The sequence below is a fragment of the Xenopus tropicalis genome, chromosome 5 (assembly GCF_000004195.4).
Source record: "Xenopus tropicalis strain Nigerian chromosome 5, UCB_Xtro_10.0, whole genome shotgun sequence".
Lineage (NCBI taxonomy): Eukaryota > Metazoa > Chordata > Amphibia > Anura > Pipidae > Xenopus > Xenopus tropicalis.
This window is the reverse complement of record NC_030681.2, coordinates 17246543-17265886: the sequence shown is the minus strand read 5'-3', so window position 1 is coordinate 17265886 and position 19344 is coordinate 17246543. Positions and strand designations below refer to the sequence as shown.

Below are 19344 nucleotides of genomic sequence, written 5' to 3'. Positions count from 1 at the left end.
GGAGCAGTGAGGAGAAGTCCCCATTGCTCCGTATGGGAGCGAAATGTCACAATATTGTTGCGGCGGGGCGGCATGCCGCCCCTAAATTTCTGCCGCCCTAGGCCCGGCCTTTGTGGCCTTGCCACAAATCCGGGCCTGCTGTTGACTACTGTTACATTTTATTTGAGTCACAAAGTAGCCAGCCAGATCAGCAGGGGAACAGGGGGCGGGGCTTAGGGAACTGTTCCAAACCATAATATTACATTAAACATCATGAAAAGGCTGCATATTTTTTAACTGATGTATATTCCAAAGTTACTTAAAAAAGCTCAATGTGTGTTTAGGCGGAGTTTTTCTTTCAACAGAAAATGTTTAATTATGAAATGGGAATTTTTATTCTTATTCATATTCCAAACTAACTGTACAATCTAGGGGGATTTTTATGTCTAGAATCCAATGCTGCTGTTAATATATAGGTGTTGATATCCATACCTTTTTTCTCAGCTATTGGTCTCAACAGTGTCCATTATAAGTTGCAGCGGTGCATGTGGATTCCACTGTACTGGGTGTTTTGTTTGCCATGATGAAAGCCCAGTGTATCCAAGCATAAGATCTACACCAGCGGGAAGATACTATACAAAGACCATCCTTCACGTTGGAACAACATGAAGCCTCAATGTACCGTGTTATGACAAATCTGTGCATTGAAGAATATCTAAAGAGGCAGTTGACGCAATACATTGTGACCCGGCTTCCTCTGATAATCAATAGATGCCTAACGGAACAGATCCACTTTGATTTCCCTTAAGTCCCTTGGACAGGCACAATACAGGTGGAACAAATGCTCTGTAAGCTCTGCCAGATGCTTTCATTGGAGACAGGAAATTATTTTTTTCTAAAGTTTTAGGATTCCTTCCATGAGATTTCATGATAAAGAGCTTGGGTACGAAAGCATTCTATGATCAGCTATATAACAGAACATAGGAGACACAAGGAGATCATCCTAGGAAGACATTTCCATGGTTTTTCATGATAAACACTTGTCATTTAAGGGCGGCTGATCGGTTAATATATAAAAAAAACTAAACAAATTAATTTAATTAATAAAAGTGCTCTTCTGTTATTATCTTAGGCTGTCCAGGAAGGACCAGGAAGTGAAGACTAATGGAGGAAAGTGGCACTGAGTAACAGGCAGAACTGGCAAAGTCCAGTAGTATGGCGGCTGTAATCAAGGCTCAGTCACAAGTCAGGGCAGGCCAAGGAACAATAATCAATCAGATATTATAGAGCATGCCCAGGAAAGTAGTATGTAAGATCTACAATTAGGCATAGAACCCAAGTCCTGATGGGCTTTTTATTTTGAATTTGGTTCCAGAGTGTCACATGGAGGCAATGTCATGTGACACTGTTGATGGACACGTGGGCATCACGAGGTTGGAAAAACAAATATGGGTTCACCTGATTATTGGGAAATAATGTTGCCCCCTAGTGGTGCACCAGAAACAGGCACAAACCTACTTCTATCAATATAACCATACCATTAGTTCCAGTTTGTGACTGTCCATATTTCAGGGTTAAAAAGTAACAGGGTAAACAGTCTAAAGTTCATAAGGCGCAAAGCAAATGCTAAATTCCTGGTACTGTAACAAAAAATACCTACTATATGTGCCAATTTAAATGCAGAAATATAACATACATTGCCCAGGATTGCCTTCAGTTTTACATAGAGAAGCTGGAAGCTGCATGTTACCTTCAACAGTCACTTGATTATGCTTCATCCAGTAGGATTTCCCCTTGTTGCCATTGTGCCTAAACTTTTTGATCCTCCTGTAGTAATGTTGCCCCTTTTAGCAGAACCTTTCATAATGTTCAAGAACCTCCATTTAAGTTGTGAAACACTGCAATTGGGACAAGAGAAGTTCCACAAAACAGGAGTATGTGTAGCCGTATCTTTTTTTTATATTGCTGATAATTCCCTATGTTTGTTTATCCTTTCTTTTAATTTTCTAGAATTCTGTCTCCCCTAGTAGGCACTTGCACATATATCCACACGAAAAAATCATATATCCACAGCACACAGTTTAAGGGCTAGTTTAAACATGGAAATTAGTTTAAAAATACAGGTGCCTGTCTGGAAAAAGCAATACAGGTTCCCCCACACAAGAACTGCTCACCGCTCAAATCCTCTGGTCCAGGTGCACGGCCAGGGAGAACCCACCTCCAAACAAGAAAGCATTATGCTTACCAAACAGTCCTGTTGGCCCGGGTGCTCCTGCCCCGAGTCCATAGCCAGGGGACAAATCTCGTCACAAAACGTCATACATTGGCAGTGCACGCCGGGTCTGCATAAAAAGCCGCAACAGTTGCTATTAAAATCGATCAACCTTTATTTGCACATCTAAAAAACACAGCTGATGTTTACACACTGATGTGTTACTGGGCTGATGTATGTCCATAAGTGCAGTTGTGGCCCTCACGATTTTCCCACAGTCAGCTGCACATGGAACCATTTTCAGTAAAGGTGCTTGTGTCAAATGCACTTCCATATAGTTGGTTGTGTATATTTGTACCCAATCTGGGTTTTGGCGAATGCTAGGGGGGCTGCTGTAAGATGCCATAGACAGTTACTATTTAGAGGGCTGTTGGGGGGCTGTTTGAGTCTGTGTACTTGAAATGCCAGGGTCTATTTTGGATCCCAGTCCAAACCTGCGCTCAACACCATTTAGTCATTCGTGCCTCCCATTCTCAATCAATCTTTACTGCCCCTATTGACACAGGGCAACCCTGGAGGTACCACCACCTCTGGACCAGGCAGTAGCTCCAGAGTTCCCTCATCCCTGCATCAATTGGCGCAGTTCAGTGGCGCCAAAAGAAAACTGGAAATGATGCCAGACAGACTTAGAAAACATTTGGCAAATTGGACACAATTGCATCTCCTTGCAACCAAAATGATGCTGGAATTCTGGGAAAAAATACTGTATTGCGGAATAAAAAAAAAATTGCACTTTGCTCACTACACTTGTGAATGTACATGAACCCTATGGTCTTTCTTAAGTTGTGTCAACTGTGAGGAGGACCTGGGAGGAGCCAATACCTTGGTTTCACATTTGTGATATGGTAGAATGAAAACAATGTCTTTAACATTAGCGAAAATACACTAAATATGTAGAATTAAATGCAGCAACATGATCAACAAGATGACTATAACATTCATCGGTAGCTTCAGTAACAATGGTGGGATTCATTAAAGAAGAACTCCACAAAACAAAACATAAGGTTTTTCAAAAGTATACACAGTTTCAAGCAACTTTGCAATATACTGTACATATATGCATGCAGCCTTTCATGATTTTCATGGTTTGGAACGGTTCCCTAAGCCCCGCCCCCTGTTCCCCTGCTGATCTGGCTGGCTACTTTGAGACTCAAATAAAATATAACAGTAGTCGCCTGTCCCTCAGCCTGCCTTCAGCCTGCATCCTCCCAATCCCACAATCCCCTGCACATGTGATGTCAATAAGGAAAGGAACATCACAGGGCAATGCATTGTGGGTTATGTAGTTCCTGCATGCTGTCTGTAAGCTGTGGAGAAGTTGTTACAATTAGTAACATCAGTGTTTCAGTCCCTCCTCCCCTGCCAGGATTTCAAATGATGCAGAAAGAGAAGAACTGTTTTGCAGCTGGATTTCAGCATATAAAAATGGTATTTATTCATACTTTTTGAAGGAACAGATTACAGGGATAGGGATATTAGGGATTTCTGTGTTGTGTGGAGGCTCTATATATTTCAGTAATGAAATGTGCCATTATAATCAGAATTTTTGGACTTCGTCATTGTATCAATAAACTCACTGTATCCGTGACCAAGCCAAAATGATGTAGCCTCCTGCCCCTCCCTAGAGTTTATGAGATTTATAGTTAAGATGGTGGAACATAACACAGCACATTAGGTACAATAAAAACAAATAACAACGCAGCAAATCTCTATGGAGTGACTACCAGTAAGCTCACAGTGCAGACTGGAGTCTTGCTAATTAGCAGTTGATTGCTCAGGATGGCTCTGCTATATTAATATTTCATATTAACCTTCTCAGGCAAAACCATCAGCTGAAAGTAATGTTTGTCGGTGGCCCAAACCAAAGGAAGGATTATCACATCGAAGAGGGAGAAGAGGTAATTTTGAAGTTCCAATGGTACATAATAAACCAGTTCTACTTCCAAAGTGCATAGTCACCATGGCAGCAGTGTAATTAACATTATACTATTTTGGCTTCTGTGCTTGCATTTCAACTAACAAATACATTTATTTTTCTAACCAACTACCTATAAAATGGTAACAACTGGTAACTGGAATTGTAATTCACTAATCTTTAATATGAAGAAAATCCTCCTAAAAATGAAATATGAAGATAATTTAGATTTTTCTTTTAAAGAACTGTATTTGCAGGGAAATCTGTGTAAGGAGGGCGTCCCATCAGTTCCCCGCTCTGGTCTCTGGGGGGATTGAGCAGTGTCCAAGAGCCAAGCAGAGTTGTTGAGCACAGTACCTGCGTCTGTGGGTTCTTTTGGCTGGGAAGATTGCCCCACGGTGTTTAGCAGCACTGTATTCATGAGGGATAGACAGTAGTAGCACTGTATTCATGAGGGACAGGCAGTAGTAGCACTGCATTCATGAGGGACAGGTAGTGGCAGCACTGCATTCATGAGGGACAGGTAGTGGCAGCACTGCATTCATGAGGGACAGGCAGTAGGTGCACTGAATTCATGAAGGACAGGCAGTAGTAGCACTGCATTCATGAGGGACAGGCAGTAGTAGCACTGTATTCATGAGGGACAGGCAGTAGTAGCACTGTATTCATGAGGGACAGGTAGTAGTAGCACTGTATTCATGATGGACAGGTAGTGGCAGCACTGCATTCATGAGGGACAGGCAGTAGTAGCACTGTATTCATGAGGGACAGGTAGTAGCAGCACTGTATTCACGAGGGACAGGCATTAGAAGGCACATTGATACCCCTCTCCTCTTCACCTCTCTTTCAGACAAGCAAGTTAGAGGGTGTAAATAATCCCACGGGCCATTTATTGAGCATCCACCACCGGTGTACTTAGCACATTACCGTGTACTTCTAATCAGAATACAGATATGCCCCAGATGCAAGCTCGAGTCCAGGGAATTTATAAATGACCCCCTACTATATACAGTATTCTAGTACTGTATATTGCTGTAGAGGAAACTAGATGACCGAGGGGTAATCTATGCAAACACGGGGAGAAAAGACACATTTGCTTTTACCTTTGCTTTTCTTTTTTTGTATATTCTTAGTTGCTTCCCTTCTCTAGAGCAGCCATTAAGTTGGCATAAGAATCTAAAATAAAAGCTCCGAGCTCACAATTGCAAGGATATTGTTCCTATGAGGGGAATTTGCTTGTGAGAGCAGATGAGAAAATATTATTCAGTTGGGTACCCTGCCTAGTTGTGTGCAATATAATAAAGAAATACTACCCACCTGTGATCAGACTTATTGGTGGTACAATAAATTACTGGATTTGTTTTGCATATACCTGTCAGTCCCTGAGTTGTGAGGCTGGTACCACATTATTATTTCTTGGCTTGAGAGACCTTCATACTTGCCTGATGTTGCCCCCATGTGACCCAGTAAATGTCTATAGTCCAGCCATTATTTACAGGCCCCTCTGTGGTACACTCAGTAGGGATGCACCGAATCCAGAATCCAGGATCCATGCCTTTGGGCGAACCGAACCCTTAAAATCATGTGACTTTTTTGTCAAATAAACACAGAAGTTGAACTTTTCGCCTTAACCCTTCCTGATCCTAATTTACAATTTGTGAAGGAATCAGGGTTCGCCCAGATCCTAAAATTGTGTATTCGGCGCATCCCTAACCCTCAGTGGGCCTTCCTGGGGTATCCTTAGTGGGCCTTCCTGTGGTATCCTTAGTGGGCCTTCCTGGGGTATCCTTAGTGGGCCTTCCTGTGGTATCCTTAGTGGGCCTTCCTGGGGTATCCTTAGTGGGCCTTCCTGGGGTATCCTTAGTGGGCCTTCCTGGGGTATCCTTAGTGGGCCTTCCTGTGGTATCCTTAGTGGGCCTTCCTGTGGTATCCTTAGTGGGCCTTCCTGGGGTATCCTTAGTGGGCCTTCCTGTGGTATCCTTAGTGGGCCTTCCTGGGGTATCCTTAGTGGGCCTTCCTGTGGTATCCTTAGTGGGCCTTCCTGGGGTATCCTTAGTGGGCCTTCCTGGGGTATCCTTAGTGGGCCTTCCTGGGGTATCCTTAGTGGGCCTTCCTGTGGTATCCTTAGTGGGCCTTCCTGGGGTATCCTTAGTGGGCCTTCCTGTGGTACAATCCGTGATCTCTCCTGTGGTACTCTCAGTAATCCTCCCTGTGGTACACATAGGGGGAGATTAATTAAGACACGAACGCTCCGAGAGTATTTTCGCCGTATTTTTCGCACTTGCGAGACTTTTTCGTAATCCTGCAAGACTTTTTTGGACGCTTGCGCAAAAAAATCAGAGAGGTTCTGCTGCTGTTTACAATAGTTCGGTACGAAAATTTAATGACTTTCAGATCGCCAATACGATATTATTGTGACTAATATGATTTTTTCGTAAGCATTTTCGTGATATTTGCGATCTTCAGAAATTATCGTATCCAATCCGAATTTTTCCCATTCGGGATTCAAACTCGTGTTTTAATGAATCAGCCCCTTAGTGATCCTTCCTGTAGTTTGCAAAGTAATCCTTCCTGAAGTACTCTCATTGATCTTCTCTCTAAATAATTGTTCTTGTGGTACACCCAGTAATCCTTCCTTGGGCTCATATATCAAAGCAAATTTGCATCTGGACGGCAACCTATAGCAACCAACCAGTGATTAGCTTTTTTTTTTCTTTTTCAGCCAGCTACAAGTAGAACAATGACAGTAAAAATGTGATTGACTGCCTTCATTTACTGCACAGATGCAAATTTGCCCAGTGTTGATGATCCCCAGTGATGCTTACTGATATATACTTAGTGATACTCAATGATCTTTTTTGCGGCACACTACCCGTAATTGTTATTATTGCACACTCAATGGTCCTAAATAATGATGGCTAAGAAAAGAGTACATTTGGAAATGAATTATGAAACTTCATATAGGATATATTAACTTAAATGAATATAAAATATTACAAAAGACAATTCACTCCACTGCACTAATTATGGTAAAAGCAACATTGCTATTAAACCCACACCCCTTCCAAGCAAATCCAAGTAACTGTTCTGACTGATGAACGATCATAACTGAATGTACTCTGGCATTATGTCCTAATCCATAAATATAATGAAAGTCTGTAGAAGAAATATAAGAACTCTGCACAATGCTGTATAACGTCTCTAGGAGAGCATAGTTATCTCTATGTACAACCTAAAGACACAGCACCTTGGGGCAATGTGTCCAGAACTTTGAACTATTGCAATGGGTGCCATTTTCTGGCTAGCAGTTGTATGCTTCCTAATTGTAATTTGTACACTTTTATTTAGGGAGGTGATTCCATGCAATTTTAAATAGGTTCCATACATAGTTTTCTCATCATTGTACAATCAAAAATGCTGTCTCTGTAAGCCTCCCGAGGCATCAGTTGCCTTCATCGTCACATCCAATCTCCTCTTACAAAGTCTTCTTGAGTTCATTGAATGCCATTGGCAGAATACAGTATGCCTTCTCCTGACCCGATGTGCCACCAACTCGCATCCAATCCCAATTAATTTCCTATCTAGCCTCTTGTAATAATCTTCTCGCTGGCCTTCTGCTCCCCTTCTTCTCTTCACTCTTCAAAAGCTCTCTTGCTTGATTCAAGTCTCGCACATCGACCCTTTTCTTCATTTTCTTGTTAAACATAATGTACCAGCTGATAGCATAGACCGTCCAAAATTAAAGACAGACTTTTCTATCTTTTATTAATTTACTTCTTTCCCATCTGAGCTCTTCGGTTTTTCTTTTCTTTTCATTGTAATTGCACTTTAAAGGAAAAGTATACAGTACTGCCAAACAATGTAGATCTCTATAAAAAATATATTGCATAAACAAGCTTATACTTTATGTATATCCCTGCTTTATTTAAATAAACCATTTTCATAAAAGAAATACTTATTTAGTAGTATGTGCTATTGGGTAATCCTAAGTAGAAAATTGCCATTTTAAGTACTAAGGGCCACCCCCTGGGATCACAGGATTCACAGTGCACACAAACAAGCCAAGGCACACATACTATTGCTAGCCCCAATCAGCCAATGAATGGGCAGAGTTCTGCCTTTTACCCCCACACTACTTCCTGTTACAGTCAGAGCTGCATTATTTCCTGTCAGCTGATCTCTGAGGGAGCACACAGCCCATCACTAAATGGCGGCTCAAGGGAAAAGATATAAAAGGGCAATATTTACTGATATATATATTCCAGGTTCATAAGATTCTTTAATAGGCCACTTAATATGTAACTATCCGTTGGTTAAGTATTCATTCTGGGGGTATAGTGTGGGTATAGATAAGATGTAGTTATTTAATTTGACAGAAGGGTACAGAAACAGTTTTGATTCAGGACCTTCTGGCAAGAATATACATCGTTATTACTCTGGAATCGATGCTCAGTCACATTTTCATATTATTAGCAGACAATAGACCGAGGCCCTGCTTGCAAGAGCTTACAATCGAAAATAGTTGGTAGTTCCTTGCTGTCAGATTCTCCTGATTCCCCTTCAAAGGATTTCTTTCTCATGTTTATGGATGCTGTCAGTGCCAGTCACAAGCTTAGCAATTCTTAGCTTCAGTGGTTCACATGTAAATACACAAACACATAGTTGGGAAATATTCCACTTGCACTCAGGGGAGTAAGGGCAGCCTATTAGCCAGATCCCCCACCTCACAAGCCGCAGCTTGTCTGCACAAATGAGCGCCATTGCTCAGGAGGGAGCTGCAAATTAGAAGGGCAGATTTAGCCTTTGTTAAAATTGAATAATATTCAAAGATATATAATATACTATAGAAATATAATACAGATAAATAATATACAATAGATATATAATACCCATATCTAACATACAGCAGATATAAAACATAGATAATATATAGCAGATACAACTTAGATTGTAAGCTCTACGGGGCAGGGACCTCCTTCTTACTGTGTCTATACCACATGGCACTTATATATATATATATATATATATATATTTATTGTATTTATTTATTATATCACTTGTCCTCCTTGTGTGTAATTTTGTATTCTGTAAGATTGTACAGCGCTGCGTACCTATACATACATACAGGTATGGGATCCCTTATCCGGAAACCCATTATCTAGAAAGCTCGAATTACGGAAAGCCCGTCTCCCATAGACTCCATTTTAATCAAATAATAGAGAATTTTAAAACGGATTCCCTTTTTCTCTGTAGTAATAAAACAGTACCTTGTAACTGATCCCAACTAAGATATAATTACCCCTTATTGGGGCAGAACAGCCCTATTGGGTTTAATTAATGGTTAAATGATTCCCTTTTCTCTGTAATAATAAAACAGTACCTGTACTTGATCCCAACTAAGATATAATTACCCCTTATTGGGGGCAGAACAGCCCTATTGGGTTTATTTAATGGTTAAATGATTCCCTTTTCTCTGTAATAATAAAACAGTACCTGTACTTGATCCCAACTAAGATATAATTACCCCTTATTGGGGGCAGAACAGCCCTATTGGGTTTATTTCATGGATAAATGATTCCCTTTTCTCTGTAATAATAAAACAGTACCTGTACTTGATCCCAACTAAGATATAATTACCCCTTATTGGGGGCAGAACAGCCCTATTGGGTTTATTTCATGGATAAATGATTCCCTTTTCTCTGTAATAATAAAACAGAACCTTGTAACTGATCCCAACTAAGATATAAATAATCCTTTTTGGATGCAAAACAATCCTATTGGGTTTAATTAATGTTTTATTAATTTTTTAGTAGACGTAAGGTATGGTGATCCAAATTACAGAAAGATCCCTTATCCAGAATATCCCTGGCCCCGAGCATTCTGGATAAAGGGTCCTATACCTGTACATACATATCCAGATATATAACATGAAGTAGATTGCAGATATAAAACATAGATAATAGGCAGTAGCTATATAATACAGATATATAAAATATAATAGATTTCTAATACAGATTAATATGCAATTTATATCTAATACAGATATATAATATAAAATACATATCTAAAACAGATATATAATATAAAATACATATCTAAAACAGATATATAGCATACAATAGATATTTAATACAATTATATAATATGCAGTATATAGCTAATATAGATATATATAGTAATACACAATAGATATCTAATACAGATATAAAATATACAATATTTATTTAATACAGATACATTCGGAACAACTCATTTCCACGAATGTCTGAACTCAAGGGTATGTGCAGGAAAAAGTTGGGAAACTGCAACGTTTTTTAATTGTTGCACCAAAACCTCTACTTTCTTCAAATTTTCACACATATTTATATTGTGGCCACAAAGATCTGATCAGATGTCTGACCAAATATATGAAAGGATGAAGATATTTTTAGCACAATGAGCCATATTCCATTCAGTAAGAAAAAGGTCTATCGCATGAAACTTTATGGGCGAGATTTAATTTGAGATGCAATTCAATTCAAAAAAACGTATCTCACTGTTTATTATGTGAAAACTAGTGATGAGCGAAATTTCCGCATTTCACCATTGGCGGATTTTTTCATGAAATGGCAAAAAAGCCATGCCACATCAAAAATGTCACAGTCGCATCTAAAAAGTCACAGTCACGTCAAAAAAATCATAGTCGCTTCAAAAAAGCTGCGGTTACGTCAAAAAGGCTGCGGTCATGTCAAACCACGAGATAACTTGTTCTCACTGAATTGAATCTGGGCCAAAGCATCAGTATTAAGTTTTGTTAAATACAAACTTAAATAAAAGGATTTCAGTAACGTGACTACATTTCTATCACTACAACAGCAACTACATAGGCCACACTGGGCCTTGAATATAAACCTTATTAAGCTTTAGAGACGGGATATTCAAGCATCAATGGAAACCAGCGAAGTGTATCAAAATAGTGCCCTGAATTTGTAACTTTCATGTAGTAATTTATGTACTGTATGCTGAGAATCCCATCCATATTCACATGACTGCCTCAGTTTTGACCTGAGAAATGAGACCCCATGTTTCCTGATGGAACTACAGGCACACAACCGATTGAATCTGTATCATGCTTGCCTGTTTTTAAAAACTTCACAGAGAATGTCAGTCATTCTTAAATAATCTATAAAATGTTCTCTGTGCATATCACATACATTTCCTATTAACATATAAATCTAATAGACATATGGTGGAAATATTCCTGAAGTGAGAATTGATGTGCAATAGAGTAATATCAGGGCCAGAGGAACCTTTTCTGCTGTATTGTGCATCACTGCTTTGCTGTAATGGTAGGTCCTATTAGCTAAAGCAGATGAACTGTAGAAGTCTCTTGGATGAGCGGTGGAACGTTTTCAAGATTCACTTGGAGAGGAAGGACTCCAGGCCAAAATATTCTGTGGGTCAGTTGTTGGCACTCCATAAATATAGGCAGGCTGCCTTACTTTACCTCCCAGAGGTACAGCAGCCCTATAATAGTAATGGCCCAGGCCTTCACAATTGTTCACAGCAGCTCCCCATCTTCTGATCTTGTTAGGCCATCTTTTATGTGTCAGTGGCACTGCACATCCTCAGTGTGCTTTGGTTAGTATGATTAGTAATCATTGGATACTGTAGTCAGTCCCTAAGCTCAGAGAACTGATAGCAGCCTAATATAACTATGACCAGTAACACAATCAAGTGCTTAATATATGCATATCTATAATCAAACTTTTCTGCACATTAATTTTTCATTTGTTTTGGGATAACTAAATCTTACCTTAGTGCCCTTCCTTCCCTTCCCTTCCCCTCCCTTCCCTTCCCTCCATCCCATGGGTTTGTGACCTGATGGTCAGCATAAAAACAAAAGATGAAGACCTGCTGAAGACAACTTAGGAGGTACAGATATTTACCACCAAATGGTCTATTGAGTTGTAATACTTCTTTCAATGAAGCTTAATCTCTTTGTTAATCTCTACTGACATCATTGTATATTTCTGCCCATTCCATTCCCTCCTCCTTCCATCCCATAGGTTTCTAACCGGATGGTCATCATAAAAATGTCCAATTATGACCAGAACCAAGCCAAGGAGCAACATGCTCTACCTTCTGGGTTCATTCACAGCCTATCCAGCGAGATTCTATATTTCTACTGTATATTTCTACTGTATATCTAAAGAACTAAGCACTATTAATCACTAGAATTTTTTAACCACTTTTTTTCAATAGTTGCAGAGAAAATGTGGCCAGCTTGGCAGTTTTGTTAATAATTAAAAGGACAGATAAATGCTAAAGTGCATATTTAGAACTGACAGTTCAATGTCTCTGTGGATATGATGCTTTCTAAAGTAGAGCAAGTAATCTGTACACATTGTACAAATGATATAAACATCTATATACAATATTAGTAAATACAAGCTCGTGTTAATTCTTTGCTATCGTTTGGGGGTAAAGGGGATGGGGAGGGTGGTTTTGTTAATATCATTTAATATGACTCAGGATAACAGAATTTTCCTGGATGCTGAAAATGAATAAAGTCACAGAATAATTAAATTTGCCATCAGACAAGTGAGGATGAAATGTTCTGGTTTGATGAAGCTATTTCTGCTTCCAGAGAGAGAGAGAGAACGATAGCTTGGCAGCATTTACCTACACCTGACACATTTATAATGTATGTGAAATTACACTTACAAGCAGCTTCCATGTAAAGAAAAACGACTATGAAACACCTAAATGGGACATATGGTGCTTTTAAAGTCACTCCCATCATGTAGCCCATGATAAATTCGAGCTAAAAACATTTTTCTTTTAAATACTACACCCTAATTGTAGCTCCTCTTGTCTTGTCTCTGTTACCAATAAGTTATGGGTGTTACCCTAAAGCTCAGTAGAATGGGGTAGCCAATCAGGGCTGTGCCCCCACATAGAGAAGGATATATTTCAGTTCCTATCAGGTTTGTCAAGCTTTCTGCTGCCCTCCCACATGATAGGAGTTAATAGATTGTAAGCTCCTTGGGGCAGGGACCTCATCCAAACTGTGTATTAAAATCTATTGAATGATCTATCTATAGTTACTGTATAACTTAATATAACTATACCCCAGCACTGTGTAAAACTGTGGTGCTATATAAATAAATACATATATACATGGGTATTGGCTGGCATCCCAGTCTTGGATAGCAGCAAGTGGAAGTGCAATAGATGGTAATAGTAACATTTTTTTGGTGTCCCGTCCCTTACAAGAGACTATTTGTAAGAGTTCATACAAGAATTATGAACCATATGGATTAAATGTTTCTCTGTAACCTGATGTACCACCATGTTGCGCTTGACCATTGGTTTTGATATGAATATACAGATAAAGCTGTGTGATACGTTATGACCCAACACTGTGCAACATCATTCATTTAAGGAGTCAAGAAACATCAATGTTATGAGCCAGTTGCACCAATATATCTGTACATCCTAAGTAAGTAAGTAGTAAGTTTTATTGTCAGTAGAGTTTTATTGCCATCCCAACAATATTCTTACAAGTACACAGTGGAACGAAATATCGTCCTCCTGAATAAAAAATAAAAAAAAAAGGTGCAATACATAACTATAATTACTATAATAATAGAAAATAAAATAAAATTACATTAAAAAAAAAATCCCTTGTTTCTATGTCTATGAAGATTCTCATTTGTCCAGGTCATGATATACAGTATCTAGTAGAATTAAGTCTAAAACAACTGGACTTTTTTGCTTGAAAATGTTTCACCACTCATCCAAGTGGCTTCTTCAGTTCCAATGACTGGTAGGGAATTCCCCGACATTTAAACCCTTGAGGGTAGTACAGTCACAGACATCCAATCACAATGGTTCCTTGTTTCTATAAACATTTTTCCAACTCTTTCTTGGTTAGAGAGATGTTGTTTAAGCTGAACCCACATACCTGTCTTATGCCACTTTTTACTGAGGACAATATCTGCATCTGCCGCCTCACCATAATTCCATGTATGGCCCACCAGTAAGTTTCAACAGACCATCCTAGATCTCTTTGGATCGCTGCAGGTCTTTCCTCAGTCCAAAGAGACAAGGTTTGGCCAATACCTCATGTTGTGACACACTAAGAAATTGATACCTGTTACTCCATTTCATTCCATTTGAATGTCAAAATTGAAAAATATTCCACCATTCAGTCAGGTATTCAGTCGGAATTGACCCTAAGTAACCCTTAGGTGCTAATACAATACAATAAAATTGGAATTTGTGGGGTTTTTCTGAGATTCAAGCTTCTGTATAAGTCAGTGGTGGCTGTAGTTTCCATTTCCAAGTCTAAAATTTAAGTTTTCAAAAAGTTGAGGGTTTACAAAATAACTGAAAATTAATGGAAGAATGTAATTTTAGCGCAACTGAGTTTTTGGTGCACAATTGAGATTTTCCTATTCGAGTTAATTATAAATGTGCTGTTGATTGAGAAAAAAAAACATGATCGCATATTTTTTCCATTCTGTCTTGATCATGAAAAGTGAAGTTCAGGACAAAGTATTTTTTTTCAAGAATTTTTCCCACACAACTATTTTTTCGGGGGGAATTCTTTTCACATACAGGGCCAGATTCAATTCAGTGAGAAGGTCAATCACGATTCATGGTGTAGATTCAGTTTGAGATTCAATTCAGAAAAACGTATTTCACGGTTTATCACACGATAACTGTTTCAATGGGAAAAAACTGGATCTGAATTAGAAGAAAAGTTTTTTATGACTGGTTTATGGCTGAATTGAATTCACTGAATCATATATTACATTGCTAGAAAAAATGTTGGTAAATCTGCATAGTTGCATAGTTACATAGGGTTGAAAAAAGATCATCAAGAGTCCATCAAGTTCAACCCATCCAAGTAAACCCAGCACACACAACCCACACCTACCAATCTATACACTCACATACATAAACTATAAATACAAACACTAGTACTAACTGTAGATATTAGTATCACAATAGCCTTGGATATTCTGATTGATCAAGAACTCATCCAGGCCCCTCTTATAGGCATTAACAGAATCTGCCATTACCACATCACTAGGAAGGGCATGCTAGACTTAAGTCCTCCTAATTCTCTCCCTAAGGGGCTGATTTACTAATCCACCAATCCGAATGGGAAAAATTCGGATTGGAAAACGAACATTTTGCGACTTTTTCGTATTTTTTGCGACTTTTTCGTAGCCATTACGACTTGCGCGAATTGTCACAACTTTTTCATAGCCATTACAAATTTCGTGAATTGTCGCAAATTTTTCATAGCCATTATGACTCGTGAATTGTCGCAACTTTTTCATAGCCAGTACGACTTTCGCGAATTGTCGCGACTTTTTCGTATTGAGCGCTCGAAAAAGTCGCAAAATACCGATCATTACGAAAAAAACGCATTCGGACGCTTTTCGGATGTTCGTGGATTAGTAAATGTGCCCCTAAGAGTTGCCTCAAGATTAATCAAATGTTGAGAAAGGATAGAGTCCTGTTGAGAGACTCTGTTAACAGAAAGGGAAGGCTAACTCTGTGTCTATCTGTTTCAGTTGTTTTACCAAGTACAAGGAGACATGTGCCTGAAAATCGTTGAGAATGGAAAACACAAGGACGTTCACATCAAGGAAGGCGAGGTATAGCAAGCCCAGTATTTTTATAAATGTACTACAGGCAGGGTCAGACTGGGGTGTGTGGGGCTGCCACCTCAGGGGTTCCCCCCCTCCCCAGGGAGTCCCACTGGCCCCACGCACACCCCACCCCTCCACCTGAACATGCATATCTGGGCTTAATTGATGGAGGGAGGTCAGTGGGGACCATGAGGTCCGGGGCCCACCAGGTTTTTTTTATTGGGGGCAAAACAATTGGGTGTATTTAATGTTTAAACAACATGTTGGCAAGGAAGAGGCAGTCTCCTAATAATAATGAGAGGGGGGCTCCAAAAAAGAAGTTGATTTTTTTTTCCAATATATATATATTGAAATTGCCAATTAATTTGCTATTAATTTGGGCTAACAAAGTATGTAGTCTCTGGGTCCCTGGCAGTCAGTGCTGGAAGGCTTCTATTGTTAGGGTTCCGCTGTAGCACAAAGTAGCAAGAAAGTCCTTTGGAGAGGAGCTCACACAAGGCAGAATTGAACTGCAAATTCTATTCTTGTTAGAACAAGCATTAATTGGGTCCCCGTGGTGCCATATGTATTCCTGGGCAGGCCCCAGGGTTTTTATTCTCTATACACAGTCACCTGAAGATATTCTATAGTGTTAATTTAAGGCTTTTTTATGTAACAGAAAGCTGTGTATAGGTCACTATTTTATGTCTGGTATGTTGTTAACCAAGCAATATCTTGATTTATTTCTTTAATAAACTGGCGGGTTTAGTTGCTTTGGAAATGACACAGTGCTATTCAACATTTTCATTTTGGGCGTAATCTGAGACCCAGAACCACAGGTTCTAAGGCGTGGGCAGTATGTCACTTCCCTTGACAACATAGAACCTATATTTCCAGGAGGAAAAGGGTTACATTCTATTTTTTTCTCTTTAGCTAAGGGCCATGGCCGATGGGGAGATTAGTCACCCAAGGGTAAATCTCAGCTACTGCGTGCAACTAATCTCCCCGCACAAAGCTTCTCACAGTAGAAAACTTTGCGCAACTTTGGAAAATGAGACGATCTGTCTATCATCTATATATCTAGCATCTATTTATTCTTTTTAATTCACTATCTACATATCTACCGTTTATTTATCTATCATCAATATATCTATCATCTATCTCTATCTGTTTCATCCACTATCTTTATATCTACCTTCTCTCTATCTATCATCTATATATCTAGCATCTATCTATATTTGTTGAATCCACTATCTTTATATCTATCATCTATATATCTAGCATCTATCTATATTTGTTGAATCCACTATCTTTATATCTATCATCTATATATCTAGCATCTATATATCTAGCATCTATCTGTATCTGTTGAATCCACTATCTATATATCTATAGATGCTAGATATATATATGATAGATATAGAGACGGTAGATATATAGATAGTGGATTCAACAGATACAGATAGATGCTAGATATATAGATGTTTAATCTGTTGTCTATATATGTACTATCTATCTATAATCTATCATCTATATATCTAGCATCTATCTGTATATGTTTAATCCACTATCAATATATTCATCATCATCATCAATCATCAATCATCAATCATCAATCATCATCCTATCTATCTATCTATCTATCATCTATCTACAGTGGCTTGCAAAAGTATTCGGCCCCCTTGAATTTTTCCACATTTTGTCACATTACAGCCACAAACATGAATCAGTTTTATTGGAATTCCACATGAAAGACCAATACAAAGCGGTGTACACTTGAGAAGTGGAAGGAAAATCATACATTTTTACAAATAAATAACTGCAAAGTGGAGTGTGCGTAATTATTCAGCCCCCTGAGTCAATACTTTGTAAAACCACCTTTTGCTGCAATTCCAGCTGCCAGTCTTTTAGGGTATGTCTCTACCAGCTTTGCACATCTACAGACTGAAATCCTTGCCCATTCTTCTTTGCAAAACAGCTCCAGCTCAGTCAGATTAGATGGACAGCGTTTGTGAACAGCAGTTTTCAGATCTTGCCACAGATTCTCGATTGGATTTAGATCTGGACTGTGACTGGGCCATTCTAACACATGGATATGTTTTGTTTTAAACCATTCCATTGTTGCCCTGACTTTATGTTTAGGGTCGTTGTCCTGCTGGAAGGTGAACCTCCGCCCCAGTCTCAAGTCTTTTGCAGACTCCAAGAGGTTTTCTTCCAAGATTGCCCTGTATTTGGCTCCATCCATCTTCCCATCAACTCTGACCAGCTTCCCTGTCCCTGCTGAAGAGAAGCCCCCCCAGAGCATGATGCTGCCACCACCATATGTGACAGTGGGGATGGTGTGTTCAGAGTGATGTGCAGTGTTAGTTTTCCGCCCCACATAGCGTTTTCTATTTTGGCCAAAAGTTCCATTTTGGTCTCATCTGACCAGAGCACCTTCTTCCACATGTTTGCTGTGTCCCCCACATGACTTGTGGCAAACTGCAAACGGGACTTCTTATGGTTTTCTGTTAACAATGGCTTTCTTCTTGCCACTCTTCCATAAAGGCCAACTTTGTGCAGTGCACGACTAATAGTTGTCCTATGGACAGATTCCCCCACCTGAGCTGTAGATCTCTGCAGCTCCCCCAGAGTCACCATGGGCCTCTTGGCTGCATTTCTGATCAGCGCTCTCCTTGTTCGGCCTGTGGGTTTAGGTGGACGGCCTTGTCTTGGTAGGTTTACAGTTGTGCCATACTCCTTCCATTTCTGAATGATCGCTTGAGCAGTGCTCAAGTAGTAGCAGCCTACTTTAAATTTCTCTATAACTTTATCCCTGACCTGTCTGGTGTGTTCTTTGGACTTCATGGTGTTGTTGCTCCCAATATTCTCTTAGACAACCTCTGAGGCCGTCACAGAGCAGCTGTATTTGTACTGACATTAGATTACACACAGGTGCACTCTATTTAGTCATTAGCACTCATCAGGCAATGTCTATGGGCAACTGACTGCACTCAGACCAAAGGGGGCTGAATAATTACGCACACCCCACTTTGCAGTTATTTATTTGTAAAAAATGTTTGGAATCATGTATGATTTCTGTTCCACTTCTCACGTGTACACCACTTTGTATTGGTCTTTCACGTGGAATTCCAAAAAAATTGATTCATGTTTGTGGCTGTAATGTGACAAAATGTGGAAAAGTTCAAGGGGGCCAAATACTTTTGCAAGCCACTGTATCTATCTGTCATCATCATCTATCTATATAGCTGTCTATCTATCTATCTATCTATCTATCTATCTATCTATCTATCTATCTATCTATCTATCTATCATGTATCTATCTATCCATCTATCTATCATGTATCTATCTATCTATCTATCATGTATCTATCTATCCATCTATCTATCATGTATCTATCTATGTATCTATCTATCTATCATCTATCATTGTCTATCTATCTATCTATCTATCTATCTATCTATCTATATATCTGTCGATCTAACATCTATCAAACATCTATCTGTTTGTCTATCAATCTATCTATCTATATCTATCTATCTATCTA

General features: G+C 39.2%; 1 protein-coding gene across 3 annotated transcripts in view; it reads left to right on the top strand.

Annotated features, from left to right (window-relative positions):
* Positions 1–19344, top strand: part of haao (3-hydroxyanthranilate 3,4-dioxygenase) — a 77779-nt gene that overhangs the window by 35790 nt on the left and 22645 nt on the right. For all 3 annotated transcript variants that reach the window (XM_018093843.2, XM_018093844.2, NM_001006913.1), the window contains exons 3-4: positions 4071–4149; positions 15740–15823. In XM_018093843.2, the coding sequence (XP_017949332.2) occupies positions 4071–4149; positions 15740–15823 (163 nt within the window). The remainder of the gene's footprint in view (positions 1–4070; positions 4150–15739; positions 15824–19344) is intronic.